This window comes from Neltuma alba, unplaced genomic scaffold, assembly GCF_004799145.2.
Source record: "Neltuma alba isolate B1F8T4 unplaced genomic scaffold, ASM479914v2 tig00001204_pilon, whole genome shotgun sequence".
Taxonomy (NCBI): Eukaryota; Viridiplantae; Streptophyta; class Magnoliopsida; order Fabales; family Fabaceae; genus Neltuma; species Neltuma alba.
Genome location: NW_021632376.1, coordinates 101,112 through 113,593, shown reverse-complemented (window position 1 = coordinate 113,593; position 12,482 = coordinate 101,112). Strand labels below are relative to the sequence as shown.

The following is a 12,482-nucleotide window of genomic DNA, read 5'->3' as shown; positions in this document are numbered from 1 at the left end:
CTGGAGTATATATTACATTTACCTCCCTTGGAGGTGTGATAGATCTAAGAGAGTTCGTTCAGGTATGAAATGCATTGATTTTGTAATTTAAAATATATCAATAAAAAATGGTAAAATCTAACTAAATCTCATATCTTTAACTTACCTTATCTGTAGTGTCTTATCATTAAATCTTTCCATATCACTTTTGGAAACAATTTTTATTTTATTTTATTTTATTTTAAAAAGGCTGTCTGTGCCTGTAGGCTACAGAGAGGTCAGGGGGCACTATGCATGAAAAAAAAAGTACTTTAAAAAAAAAAACTAATACTCCCTCCGGTCCTAAATATAATACCCATTTTGTAGTGTAAATTACCTACAAAATGGGTATTATATTTAGGATTGGAGGAGTAGTTGGGGACATTACTAATTGTTTGCAACAAAAAGTTATTACATTTTTGGTTTTGTTGAATGCTTTCTCTTGCATGGACGAAAGAATTACATTGTACTGTTCATGAAAAAAACTTACCCTATGTTTGGATGGGGAAAATTTAGGAAGGAAAGAATACCAGAATGGAAACTTACCCATAAATAGTAATATATATATTTTTTTATTTACTATTATCAGAAGTTTTCTTTCTTAGTATCCCCTCCTCCCTATTTTCCTCCCACCTTTCCTTCCATCCAAACATAGCCTTGGTGAACTGCCTAACTTAGAATGGTGAAGCCAAGACTAAAGGAGGGGAGAACCTGGAAGGATAGAAATGGATCTCTTACTAAGAGCATGTGTGGCATTTGTGTTCTGGTACTACTTCATTGTTCATGTCATGTTCTAGGAATATTCTTGATCTCTTGCATTATATTCCTTTTTCCTTAGCACAAATTCATCCCTTAATATCAAATTCCTTATATATACTGACTTAGGTTATGATTGGTGAATGCAGTCGAAAGCGGTTTAGTGAGAAGCAAGCAGAACAATGGTGGGCCCGAGAATCGGGCCAGAATATATGAGAAGTACAATGTACGCGGGGCTGACAAGTCAGCCATTGATGAAACGATCTACAAATGAGTTTCTTCTTTTTCCGCATTATTTTAGTTGGATTTACAGCAAGATAATGCTGATTAGTTTTACATTTGCTTCCATCTGATATTAAGGATTTGAGGGTTGGTAGCTAGCTTGGTTTGGCTTGATAGGAGAAAGAAGAGAATAGGGATTTGATTATGCTCTTGTGATTATTTTCTCCTTAGTTTGATTTCACTTTGCATTTTTTCCCTATATATAATTATATATACACCTTGTGTGGGGGTTGACAGTGAGATGTAAATTCTTAGTAGGTTTGTTGGCTAGCAACATTGTAAATTTTTACAAGCAAAATATTTGCAGATTTTTCTTTATGTGCTGTTCATTGATTGCCTCTATCAGTAGAGGTGTTTTTCTGCATATGCTGCCTAATGACTAATGTCATGCTTAAGAGATAATTATGACTGATTCGGCAGAACATGGAGGAAAAAAAAAAAAGAGAGGCCAAAACAGAGAGTGAAAATGAGGGTTGTGTGACTTTAAAACGGACTTTTTAAAAATTTGATTGGTCATTGAATGAGGGAAGTACCAATTTAAAATTCATCGGTTTGCTTATGTTCGTTTTTTTTTTCTTTTTCTGCCAATAGGTTTGATTATGGTATAACTTTTGACTTTATTGAAATTAAATAGATTTATTATGTAAACATTAAATTTTTTTTGGTTATTTTCTTATTATTTATCTAAGTTTTTAATTGAATAAATTTTCAAAGCATTTTAGACTTAGATAAGGGCTAGTGGTTAAATTGTCTAGCGTTGGATAATTGCTGCATTCATGCTTTCCTAGAAAAAAATTAAAAGAAAAATCAATAACATAAATTATGCATTAGACTAATTGTACTTTAAATAAACTTTTTATGATACAAATTAAATTTTTTTGGTTAATATTGTGATGTATGAGGTTTTATCAAAGTGATACAAGATATGTATGAGGGGATAACTACTAGTATAAGAACACCTGGAGGTGAGACAAATGACTTTCCTATTAAGATTAGCCTACATCAGAGATCTTCTTCGAATCCTTGCTTGTTTAATATTATTCTAGACGTTCTAACTGAGCTTATTCAAGCAACAATCTCTATGTGCATGCTTTTCGTGAATGACATAGTCCTTATGGCAGAATCAAAAGAAGAAATTAACTCTAGATTAGAGTTATGGAAAAAGATTTTGGAGTCAACAGGTCTTCGTTTGAGTAGGAACAAAAGAGAATATATGCTTTGTAATTTTAGGGAGAGGTAAGGCAATGGTGATTTAGAAGTAAAGATAGGGGATCAAATCATTCCTCAAGTATCAAAATTTAAATACTTACGATCCATGGTACATGAGAATGGTGAAATTGATGGAGACGTTTCTTATAGAATACAAGCTGGCTGGTTAAAGTGAAGGAAGGTTACTGAAGTTATTTACGGTAAGATGTATCTGAGAAGTTTAAGGAAAATTTTTTATTAGACTGTTATAAGACCAGCTATGTTGTACGATAATAAATGTTGGGCGATAAAGGAAAAATAAGAGTACAAAGTTGAAATAGCAGAGATGAGGATATTGATATGGATGTGGTCATACAAGAAAGATAAAATTCGAAATGAAAATATCAAAGTAAGAGTTAGTGGTGGTGCCTGTTTAAGAGAAAATGGTTGAATATCGCTTATGGTGGTTTGGACATATGCAAAGAAAGCTATTAGAGGCCTCGGTGAGAAAGGTAGATCAGACAGTATGAAGTCTCATAAAAAAAGGTAAAGGAAAACTGAGAAGAACGCTTAATGAGATCATTGAACGAGATTTCCTGATCAACAATATATCTAAGGACTGAGTTGTTGACAGAGCATAATGACGCCGTGTGATTTATGTAGCCGATCCCATTTAGTGGGATAAAGCTTTGTTGTTGTATTGTGATGTATGAGGTTTTGAATCTTCCGAATTTTATCTTTCCAAAGTTCCCTATTAGTTAAGATATTTTTCTTCCCTCGTCCTCCTCCATGCGTGTTCTCACTTGTGTATATATATACATATATAGAAAGAGAGAGGGATAACATTTCATGTTCCCCGCTGCAACATGAAACATGAAGCAGCGCGCGCGCGCGCGCACACTACCTAACTAGTTCACCTTGTAAATATAGGCAGCAGCTATTGGTCTGCTAGATCATAACAAGTGAATTGATTTATAAATTGACAACATATGATCCTTCGAACAACAACAACACAAAGAAAACGGAAGGTCTCATCATATTTTTATGTTATTAGACAGTTTCTCGGTCAACACCTAACAAAGTTTATCTAAATATAATCCAATCCTTGTAATTTGATTTCTTCTAACAAGCAAGGAGCTTCAGGAAAGGGAGCCTAACATACAATTCCCAGACCTATGAAATATGAACAGTCATCAGTGCAAACTGTAAACACACGAGTTCCACAGCTAAAAGCTATCAGGTTTCTTCGATGATTGTCTTGAAAACATGAGTACGAAACAAACATTAAGTCAAACTTAGGCTGTGTTTGAAGTGGCGTTAATTGGTTGCTCCGGTCAAACTGTATTCTCGGAGAGCCAGAACACCACTTCATACAGGCTATTAAGCATCAACTTCTTCCTTCAGAACAAACTCAAACGCTTCATCATCCCATGAAATAGGAGAAGATGGTGCAGAGTCCCATAGTAATGGAGGAGGAGATGGAGGACAGCTCCTCTGTGCTGAAGAGTCCAACCAATAAGAAAACTTGGACATTGGCAATTCCTCTGGTTCTGGGTAGCAACGAGGGGATTGAGGGACCTAATAAAGCCACCAAAAAGAAGTTAAGAGTAAATGTTGCAACGAAGGGAAGCAAAGCAGCAAAGAGAATATAATTTAACCGCGAAATGAATATATGTTTACTTAATTTTTTGAATGATTAAGTATTATAATCAGTAAGTAACCAATGCTTTTGTTTTGGTCCAAGGTCACCTCCCCTTTAAATATTCATAACCAAAACAAAACAAGTGAAGAAAAAGGTATGACAGGAAGGGAATATTACCTTAATCTGATCAAGAGAAGTTATGGAATCTGCAAGAATAAAATGAAGTAAGGATTCTGGATTCCCACACAGAAGCTTTCAAACTTATTGTAAAGTAGTAATAAGAAACGGAAACATCCATCTTTTTTTTTCCATCCAAAGGAAGAGTTAAAAGATAATATTCAGATATGTTGCACACAATCTCTCCTCAAATATTTATGTAATTCTGATCTTAACAAATCTTTGTAAGTTAGGTGTCCAATGCCATCATCCTTTTCTTCATATGCTCTATAGTAACACAATCCTCTTTTCTTAAAGCATGTTTCATGAATCATCCTTGAGATTGCTAGTCTTCATTCCTAGTGTTACTATTAGCAACACGAACCCTACATGCCATGCAAGAGGACTAAGAACAACTTGCATTATGGGCCAGAAACAAATACCATCTTGTGGAAGAACCATGTCTAGATTCAAAGCGTTCATTGCTGCTTTTTGGGCTTCAATGCACTTCTTATGGTCATGCAAGAACGTTTCCTCCTTCACATTGATTTCTTGTTCTTCCTTGGGTGCATTCTTTTTCCTTGATGAGGCTTCGACAAAAACAGATGCGTTTTTGTTTGTAATGTCGTTGAGAGCTTTTCGACCAGTAGGCACTAAGCCAACTTTCTTTCCATCCGCTTTAGAATTCTTTGTCTTCCCACTCAAGGCAGCTTCTATTGCAAGTCATAACCAATATAACAGGAGAAAATCACCATAGTAAGAATTCATTTTGTGTGCGATAATCATATTAGTGCCATCTTATTAATTAAATGTAAAAATAATTCTCAATCACTTTATTCTTGAGCACATCTATGAAACAAAAATCCTATTGATGTTACACCACTCTACTCAGGTCAAGTGTTCATAGCAACATAAGCCTTACTCTTGGGTTTGGATTGAAGAACCAAATTTTCATCTTTAATCATCAGCTTCCCAGGGGTGATATATTTGGCCATTACCTTGTTTAATCCAATGCAGCAGAGAAAAGGCTTGGGTACTAGGCTCTGCAGCAACATAGAAGATAGCATGAATTGATTTTTTTTTTTTTCAAGTGAAAGTTATTTCACACTTAATAAACGACTCCTCTTGAAAATGTTCAGTTTTACAGACTGAAAAGAACACTTTTTGATTCTGAGTCTGAAAAATACACACAAGCAACAAAGCAAGCCCTAAAGAATTACTGTAGTGACCATGATAACTCCGCTCTAAAGAGTTTAGCAAATCAGAGATATAATGGTCCTTTGCGGATAAAGAGGCTATAAGAATCTTGTGGCGCGACTCACAATTGACAATCTTAACATAAACTTTAAAGGTCCTCAGTCCAAACAGAAGAGCAAAGGTTGTCTAACGATCCCCTATTTTCCGATTAAATAATGAACGATTGTTTTCTTTACTCTTTCATCACTCGTTCAATTTTCTTCCACCATTCCACTCATCCCTCAACACACACACACACACACACACACACCCCATTACGTATTTGCCTTTTGCCCAATTTTCTACAAACTAATAACACCTTTAATCTGTTCACAACCCTTTTCTTGCCGATCCAACGAATGAGAGAACAAGAAAGGATCCAAAACAGCAGAAAGAGAGATGCTGAAAGGGAATAGGATGATACCTCGGAGAACAAAGACGCTCAAGAAGATGAACAGACCACGGTGCCGAATTCTTCAGAGTTCAGTTTGAATTTTGCTTCGAGCCCGCGAGAGAACGACGCTATGTAACGACGAATAGGGTAGGCGGTTTATTTCTGACCGTTATAAATATCCAAAGGGGGAGGAGAAGAAGAAAAAAGCAAATAAAAAGCTGAATTGATGAAGGGTTTGGACCAGAGAACCCTTAATAAATTTCAATATTCCAACCTTAACCTAGAACTTTATGACTTTTAAGGTAGGTCACATTTTTTTGTTGGTAAAAAAAAAAAAAACCGAATTTATCAGTATAGACTAGCAAGTCTTAATTAGATATGTGAACGTGTGTCATTTATTTGTTCTTGATAATTTAGCAAAAGTTACTCATAAATTGGAAAAGAATTTTTGTATCTTTGATCAATCTCCACTTTAGATCTAAGAGGTGGATCTTGATCAAGAATAGTTCTTTTGTATTGCTGTTTGCTTTTAATAAGTAATGTTATTCAATATTATTAAAAAAAAGGCAGTTACTAATAAGTATTGATCCAAGTGAAAGAGATTTCGAGACTTTAAGTATCATGTTCCTAGGTCGATTCTTAGGGTGATGCATATGGAGAAAAACATTGTTAGGAAGAATCCCCATTATAGTACCTGATAGTATTTCAAGATATTAGTCTCTTCCTATTTGGATGAGAGGATACTCTAGATAACCCAAAAAGAAAAAAATAAGGTAGTTTTTTTGGGCCAAAATAGGACAGATTAATATGGAATATGCAGATGCCAATCGTATTTTTGTGCTATTCCACCTAAAGCTTATCTCCCTCATAAAGGTTACATTCATAATGTGGATACAATGATAATTCTTAAACTTTTAAAATTTTATTTACATTAATATTAATAATACAGATAAATCTTTAGCTTTTGAGTTGTGGTCTACTCCTTTTTTTTTTTTTTTGCCAATAGTCATAGTCTTTTTTAAGATATAGATAATAGGCTAAAATATATATTTAATTTTTAATTTTGTATAAAATTTTAATTTGATCTCTTAACTTTAAAAAACATACATTTATCTTTTAATCCTAAAATCATTAGTAGTTAGTGATGATTTTTTTGTAACAATCATAGATGTTTTGAAAATTAAACTTAATATGTTAGCATTTGAGAACATTTTATCAATATTTAAGATGTTAACGTCGTTATTTTTTTAAAAAATTAGAGGGTTAAAGGATTAAAAATATACTTTTTAAAATTAAGTGACCAAATTGAAACTTTATACAAAATTAAAGGACCAAATATATACTTTAGCCTAGATAATAATAGTTAGACATGTTAGAATTCAATCCTAATTTAGTCTAGGAAAAATCTCAAAAAATAATTGTTGAATTTTAAAATTTTAAATTAGAAATTATTATAAAATGTGTTGTTATTTATTTTTTGAGTGTAGTTATTTTTTTTATGAGTACGTTGATTAATACTGATTTAAAATTTTAAAATTTAATAGCGATATGTTTTGGGTGATTTTCTCTATGAAAAATCCGAACATATCTAAAAAATTGTACCTATCCCTTCTATTAAAAAAAAAAAAAATTATAACCCTAACAGCGTAGTCTCGCCTAGTAAGAGGGAGCACATCCATTTTTCTTCGTCGACGAACAAGCATTCCCCACTTGGTTAGGCTCGCCGTCGGACGCCGTCCACCGTTGTTTGGCCTGCGTGGTTGCTGTCTAGCAGGTATTGAAGAATTTTAGAACCCTAGGGCTTTCTCTGCTTCCAAAGTTCGGTCAGATTGATTGGTCTAATATGGCTTTAAATCTAGATTTGAATTTGTTCCCCGCGTGGTTGTCAGCCTGTGTCGAACTTCGTCGCACCGCCTCTTGCTTTGTTTTAATTTTTTTTTTCCACTTCAATTCGGCTTTGAATCTGGTTGTGTAATCGTTCGAACTTTGACGCTTTTGAATAATAAACTGAGCTTAATGTTTTTTGAACTTTAATTTCTAGTTTTTGCCTCAATGTTGTGTAGTCGGCTATTATACTTCTGCCCTCTTCATTTTGATTACTGGCGACCTATATGCTTTGTATTGTTTTGCTGTGTGACATTCTGTTTCTTGGTCTCTTAATATTATCATCAATTCAGAAAATTCTCAAGGTATTTGTGATGCATGATCTGGTAAATGACTTCGCTCAAGTTGTGTCGGGCAATATGGAAGCTGTAGTTTAGATTGTAATTCTTCAGTGGCTTGGCGAAGTTTCCTGAATCAGTAAAAAAAATTTAAGCTCTTATGAGTTAATTTAACTTGTTCTTTTTGGTGTGTCTCCATTATCCAGGAAGTCATTGGCGCCCAAAAAATTCTCCCTCTCGTCTGTTCCTTTTTTGTGTTTTTCTCTTCAATTATCTTGGAAGATTCTCGAAGCTCAATTAAATCGGCATGGGTAGAAGTTACAATAGTGAATCCAGTGAAGAGCATGTGAAGGATGAGAGAGATAGATATCGATATCATAGTAGACATAGACGGGATAGGACCTATGATCGTGAAAGTGGTCATAGACACCATCGCACCAAGGACAGACATAAAAGCAAAGATCGCCATGGGCATCATGATTCAGAGGATGAAATTGACAGGAAATCAGAAAGAGATAGAGATAGGAAGAACAGAATCACTAAGGGCAGTGACAGGGAGAAGCACCGTAGGGATAAGTATGAGAGCAAGCAACAAGAAGATAATAGGATGAAAGAGGATGGACATGGAAGGTTAGATGGGGATTCAAAACCTCAAAGACAATCAACAACTCAGGAAGGGGATCTCAATGGCGATAGATCTAATTTGGGTAGAAGTGGAGGAGTTTACATCCCTCCTTTTAAGTTGGCTCGCATGATGAAAGAAGTTCAAGACAAAAGCAGTGTTGAATATCAGCGGTTAACATGGGATGCTCTTAGAAAGAGTATTAATGGACTTGTGAACAAGGTTAATGCTGCTAATATAAAAAATATAATTCCGGAACTATTTTCAGAGAATTTAATAAGAGGGAGAGGCTTGTTTTGCCGCTCATGTATGAAGTCTCAAATGGCTTCTCCGGGTTTTACGGATGTTTTTGCTGCATTGGTTGCTGTTGTGAACACCAAATTTCCTGAGGTGGGTGATCTTTTGCTGAGAAGAATTGTTTTGCAGCTTAAGAGAGCTTATAAGCGAAATGACAAGGTATGCTATCACAGTTTTCTCATGCTAATTTATTCTGTTTTTTATTCTTTCAAGATCAAAATATTCAAGTTGATTTTTTCTTATATATTTGTTTATGTGCCTTGCATGTGTAGCCTCAATTACTAGCTGCAGTCAAGTTTATCGCGCATCTGGTAAACCAGCAAGTGGCTCATGAGATTGTTGCTCTAGAGTTACTTACAGTTTTACTAGAGAAGCCTACTGACGACAGTGTTGAAGTAGCTGTTGGTTTTGTAACAGAGTGTGGGTCAAAATTGCAAGATGTCTCGCCTAGAGGCCTTCATGGTGAGTATTTGCTTGAAGTGCTAAAGCGTTTTTTTCTCCTAATAATTCTAGCCTTTACCATTATTGTATTTGCCAGTTTTTTGAACAATCTTCATTTACATGAGTCTTTTTTTCTGCTTCATTGTTCATACCCGTATTCACATGCCTTTGGTAGTTTATTTTTCAGTTTCTCTTTTATGCTTTATGGTATTAATTATTTTTATCGAAGCATGGTACAATTGTAAGGATGATATTTGGATTACCTTTCTTCTCTTCGTAAGAAGCTAACTGAAACCAAGGTCTGATGATCCATGCTTGTGCTTTTTGTTGGATAGCGAAGGAATTAAAATTTGAAATATGCATTTTTTAAGTGATTTAATTATATATATGTATGTATTTTGAAAGATTAGCCAAACAGCGATGGCATGATAAAAACCTATATTAGATTTCACGTAAATATTATAAGCTTTGTTCAATTTCTGGTGGTGCTTGACATCAAAAACTAATCCGTCTAAAACCTTAGCCTATGTTTAGGCGCCATTGGAAGGCTGTGTTAGAAAATATTGGAACGATGTTACATTGATGCCCATGTTTGCTTTATTTTGAAATACTAAATCCTTTTGGTTATGTCTGATACAAAAAATTTAATAAATGTTATTTGACATTTTGAATGGGTAAAAAGTAGTTTTCTTATGTATTGATTTTACTTGCTTTCACCTCTGCTGGTTTGTGTTATGCATCTCCTTATGCTTTGTAGATATATGCACGTGTAAGGCATGTATGAATATGTACAGATAATGTTTGAGACTTCTATCAACTTCTGTCTTGGATACTTTTATGAGACTATTGTTTTTGTGCTTTTACAGGCATCTTTGAGCGTTTTCGCGGAATTCTTCATGAAGGAGAGATTGACAAACGTGTTCAGTTCTTAATTGAAGGCCTATTTGCAATTCGAAAGGCTCAGTTTCAGGTGCGTCTCTATATATATGTATAGTTATTTATAGATGTTAGCTCAGTAGGACTAAGTGTCAAATTAATTTGCATGATAACTTTAAAGATCTGCTGCAAAGTGACATGTCCAACTTTGTGTTTACAGGGCTATCCAGCTATCCGTCCTGAATTAGACCTTGTGGAGGAGGAAGACCAGTTAACGCATGAAGTCTCCTTGGATGAGGAAATAGATCCCGAGACTTCTCTTGGTATTACTTGAGTTTTATAATTGATTCCTACATCTTGTTTTATTCAATTGTTATATGTGATTGCTCATTTTTCTCATCCTCTTTTGTCCATTAGATATATTCAAGCCAGATCCAAATTTCCCGGAGAACGAGAAGCGTTATGAAGAGTTGAAGAAAACAATACTGGGTGAGGAATCCGAGGACGAAGAAGGCTCTAATGCAGAGTCAGATGATGATGAAGATGATGATGAAGAAGAAGATGATGATGAAGAAGAAGAGGAGCAGATGAAAATAAGAGATGAGACAGAGACAAACCTTATCAATCTTAGAAGAACAATATACTTAACAATTATGTCCAGTGTAGATTTTGAGGAAGCTGGTCATAAGCTTTTGAAAATCAAGCTAGAGCCCGGTCAGGAGGTAGGTTTGGAATTTCTACTGGCAGTTACTGCATGTTATTAGAAGAATAAATAGCAAATGAACTGCATCGTAATTTTAACCATAATTTCCTCATTACTTAGGGACTGTTATCACTTCCAGCATCAAACAAATTGTTCCCATTTGTCTTTTGTTTTAAAAATAGTTTGTTCTAATTTATCAAGTTACCCATTTATCTTGTTGGATTTTGGCAGATGGAACTGTGCATTATGCTTTTGGAATGTTGCAGCCAAGAGAGAACTTACCTTCGGTATTATGGTCTTCTTGGGCAGCGATTCTGCATGATCAACAAAGTCTACCAAGAAAATTTTGACAAGTGTTTCGTTCAACAATATTCAATGATCCACCGCCTGGAAACAAATAAATTGCGCAATGTGGCAAAGTTTTTTGCTCATTTACTGGGGACTGACGCGTTACCCTGGCACGTTTTATCATATATACGGTTAACTGAAGACGACACCACTTCTTCTTCCCGTATATTCATTAAGATTCTCTTCCAGGTATGAGGACGCAAACTTAAATATATCCTTTTACTTTGTGGAAACTTGTCTGTTTGTAGTACAATGATTTTGGTTAGATATTGTAAAAACTTGTCTAGCTGGCAGTATAATGATTCATTTTTGTGTGTGGAAGTTGTTGCTGATTTCACCTTCTTGTTGCTTCTACTACAGGAATTGTCCGAACATCTTGGCATCCGGCTTCTAAATGAGCGGCTGAATGATCCAACAGTGCAAGAAAATTTTGAATCCATATTTCCAAGAGATAATCCGAAAAACACAAGGTTTGCCATTAACTTCTTCACATCCATTGGGCTTGGTGGCCTTACTGAGAACCTGCGAGAGTATTTGAAGAACATGCCTCGACTTATCATGCAACAGCAGAAACCAGTCTCTGATTCAGAGTCAGACGATGAGTCTGGGAGTTCTGATACTTCAGATTCGGGATCCGCTAGTTCTGAGTCCAAGTCCGAGTCCGAGTCGGACTCGTCCAGTTCTGATGAGAGCGACAAGAGGCGAAGAAAGAGGAGGAGAAGGTGAAGTGGCTATGTGCTGGTAAGGGGGTGCAGGGCATAGGTTTAGCCGTGAGTCCCGTGTATTACACGGTTACGAGTGGTGCAACTTGTTGTAGATTTTTAATGTTAAATATTGTGTCTCCAAATGTACCCCGCTAATTTTGTTCGTCATTTGTTTTATGAAAATTCAATTGAATGATACTACTTTTATCCTATTTATGAGGTGTAGAGAGAAAGTTTGCTCCTAAATATAAATCACTTGTAGAATAATTAATGGATATTTTTAAATTTTATTCTCATTGACTTAATTAAATAGAGGAAGAGATAAAGTAAATAAGTGAAAAAAGATAAAACATTTTAATCTCTCCTCTTTAATGAGGGTAGATGTGAAAAAAAGAGGTCAATCTTTGTTTTAGATTAGTGGGGCGCTTGAATCATGTCTAATTTAATTTGAGCCAAGCTTCATTTTAGTCTTCTTTTAATTCTCATGAATTTTTTTATCGGGTATGTTCTTGTAAAAAAGAAGTGAGTGCATAATTCATTCTTATGTGGACTTAAAAAGCAAAAAATTAACCAACAAGAGCTAGTTTAGTTGCTAAGGAGTTGGTTCATAGCCTATAAGGTTGTGAGTCCGAATCATCCTACTAATGTAAAAACCTT

The 12,482-nt window shown here is 35.0% G+C and overlaps 2 protein-coding genes across 2 annotated transcripts; one reads left to right on the top strand and one right to left on the bottom strand.

Moving 5' to 3' along the window:
• Nucleotides 1-3,261: 3,261 nt before the first annotated feature.
• LOC114753125 (protein PATRONUS 2-like) lies at nucleotides 3,262-5,819 on the bottom strand. Its single transcript, XM_028941792.1, has 5 exons — nucleotides 5,703-5,819; nucleotides 4,965-5,085; nucleotides 4,486-4,755; nucleotides 4,064-4,092; nucleotides 3,262-3,822 (listed from the first exon to the last, which is right to left on the bottom strand). Exons 2-5 carry the CDS (start codon nucleotides 5,035-5,037, stop codon nucleotides 3,625-3,627), a joined length of 570 nt encoding a protein of 189 aa, XP_028797625.1. The 5' UTR covers nucleotides 5,038-5,085; nucleotides 5,703-5,819; the 3' UTR covers nucleotides 3,262-3,624.
• Nucleotides 5,820-7,351: 1,532 nt separating this feature from the next.
• LOC114753057 (pre-mRNA-splicing factor CWC22 homolog) lies at nucleotides 7,352-12,037 on the top strand. Its single transcript, XM_028941727.1, has 8 exons — nucleotides 7,352-7,446; nucleotides 8,041-8,912; nucleotides 9,026-9,215; nucleotides 10,061-10,164; nucleotides 10,291-10,393; nucleotides 10,488-10,792; nucleotides 11,005-11,310; nucleotides 11,482-12,037. Exons 2-8 carry the CDS (start codon nucleotides 8,142-8,144, stop codon nucleotides 11,845-11,847), a joined length of 2,145 nt encoding a protein of 714 aa, XP_028797560.1. The 5' UTR covers nucleotides 7,352-7,446; nucleotides 8,041-8,141; the 3' UTR covers nucleotides 11,848-12,037.
• Nucleotides 12,038-12,482: the final 445 nt, after the last annotated feature.

Bases quoted from the DNA above. Each gene is read 5' to 3' on its own strand.
- LOC114753057 (XM_028941727.1), top strand. From the start codon at position 8,142: ATGGGTAGAAGTTACAATAGTGAATCCAGTGAAGAGCATGTGAAGGAT. The intron at 10,165-10,290 runs GTGCGTCTCTAT...TTGTGTTTACAG, and splicing joins TTCGAAAGGCTCAGTTTCAG to GGCTATCCAGCTATCCGTCC. The intron at 10,394-10,487 runs GTATTACTTGAG...TTTGTCCATTAG, and splicing joins AGATCCCGAGACTTCTCTTG to ATATATTCAAGCCAGATCCA.
- LOC114753125 (XM_028941792.1), bottom strand. From the start codon at position 5,037: ATGGCCAAATATATCACCCCTGGGAAGCTGATGATTAAAGATGAAAAT. The intron at 4,093-4,485 runs GTATTTGTTTCT...TTATTCTTGCAG, and splicing joins CATGGTTCTTCCACAAGATG to ATTCCATAACTTCTCTTGAT. The intron at 3,823-4,063 runs GTAATATTCCCT...TGGCTTTATTAG, and splicing joins CTTCTCTTGATCAGATTAAG to GTCCCTCAATCCCCTCGTTG.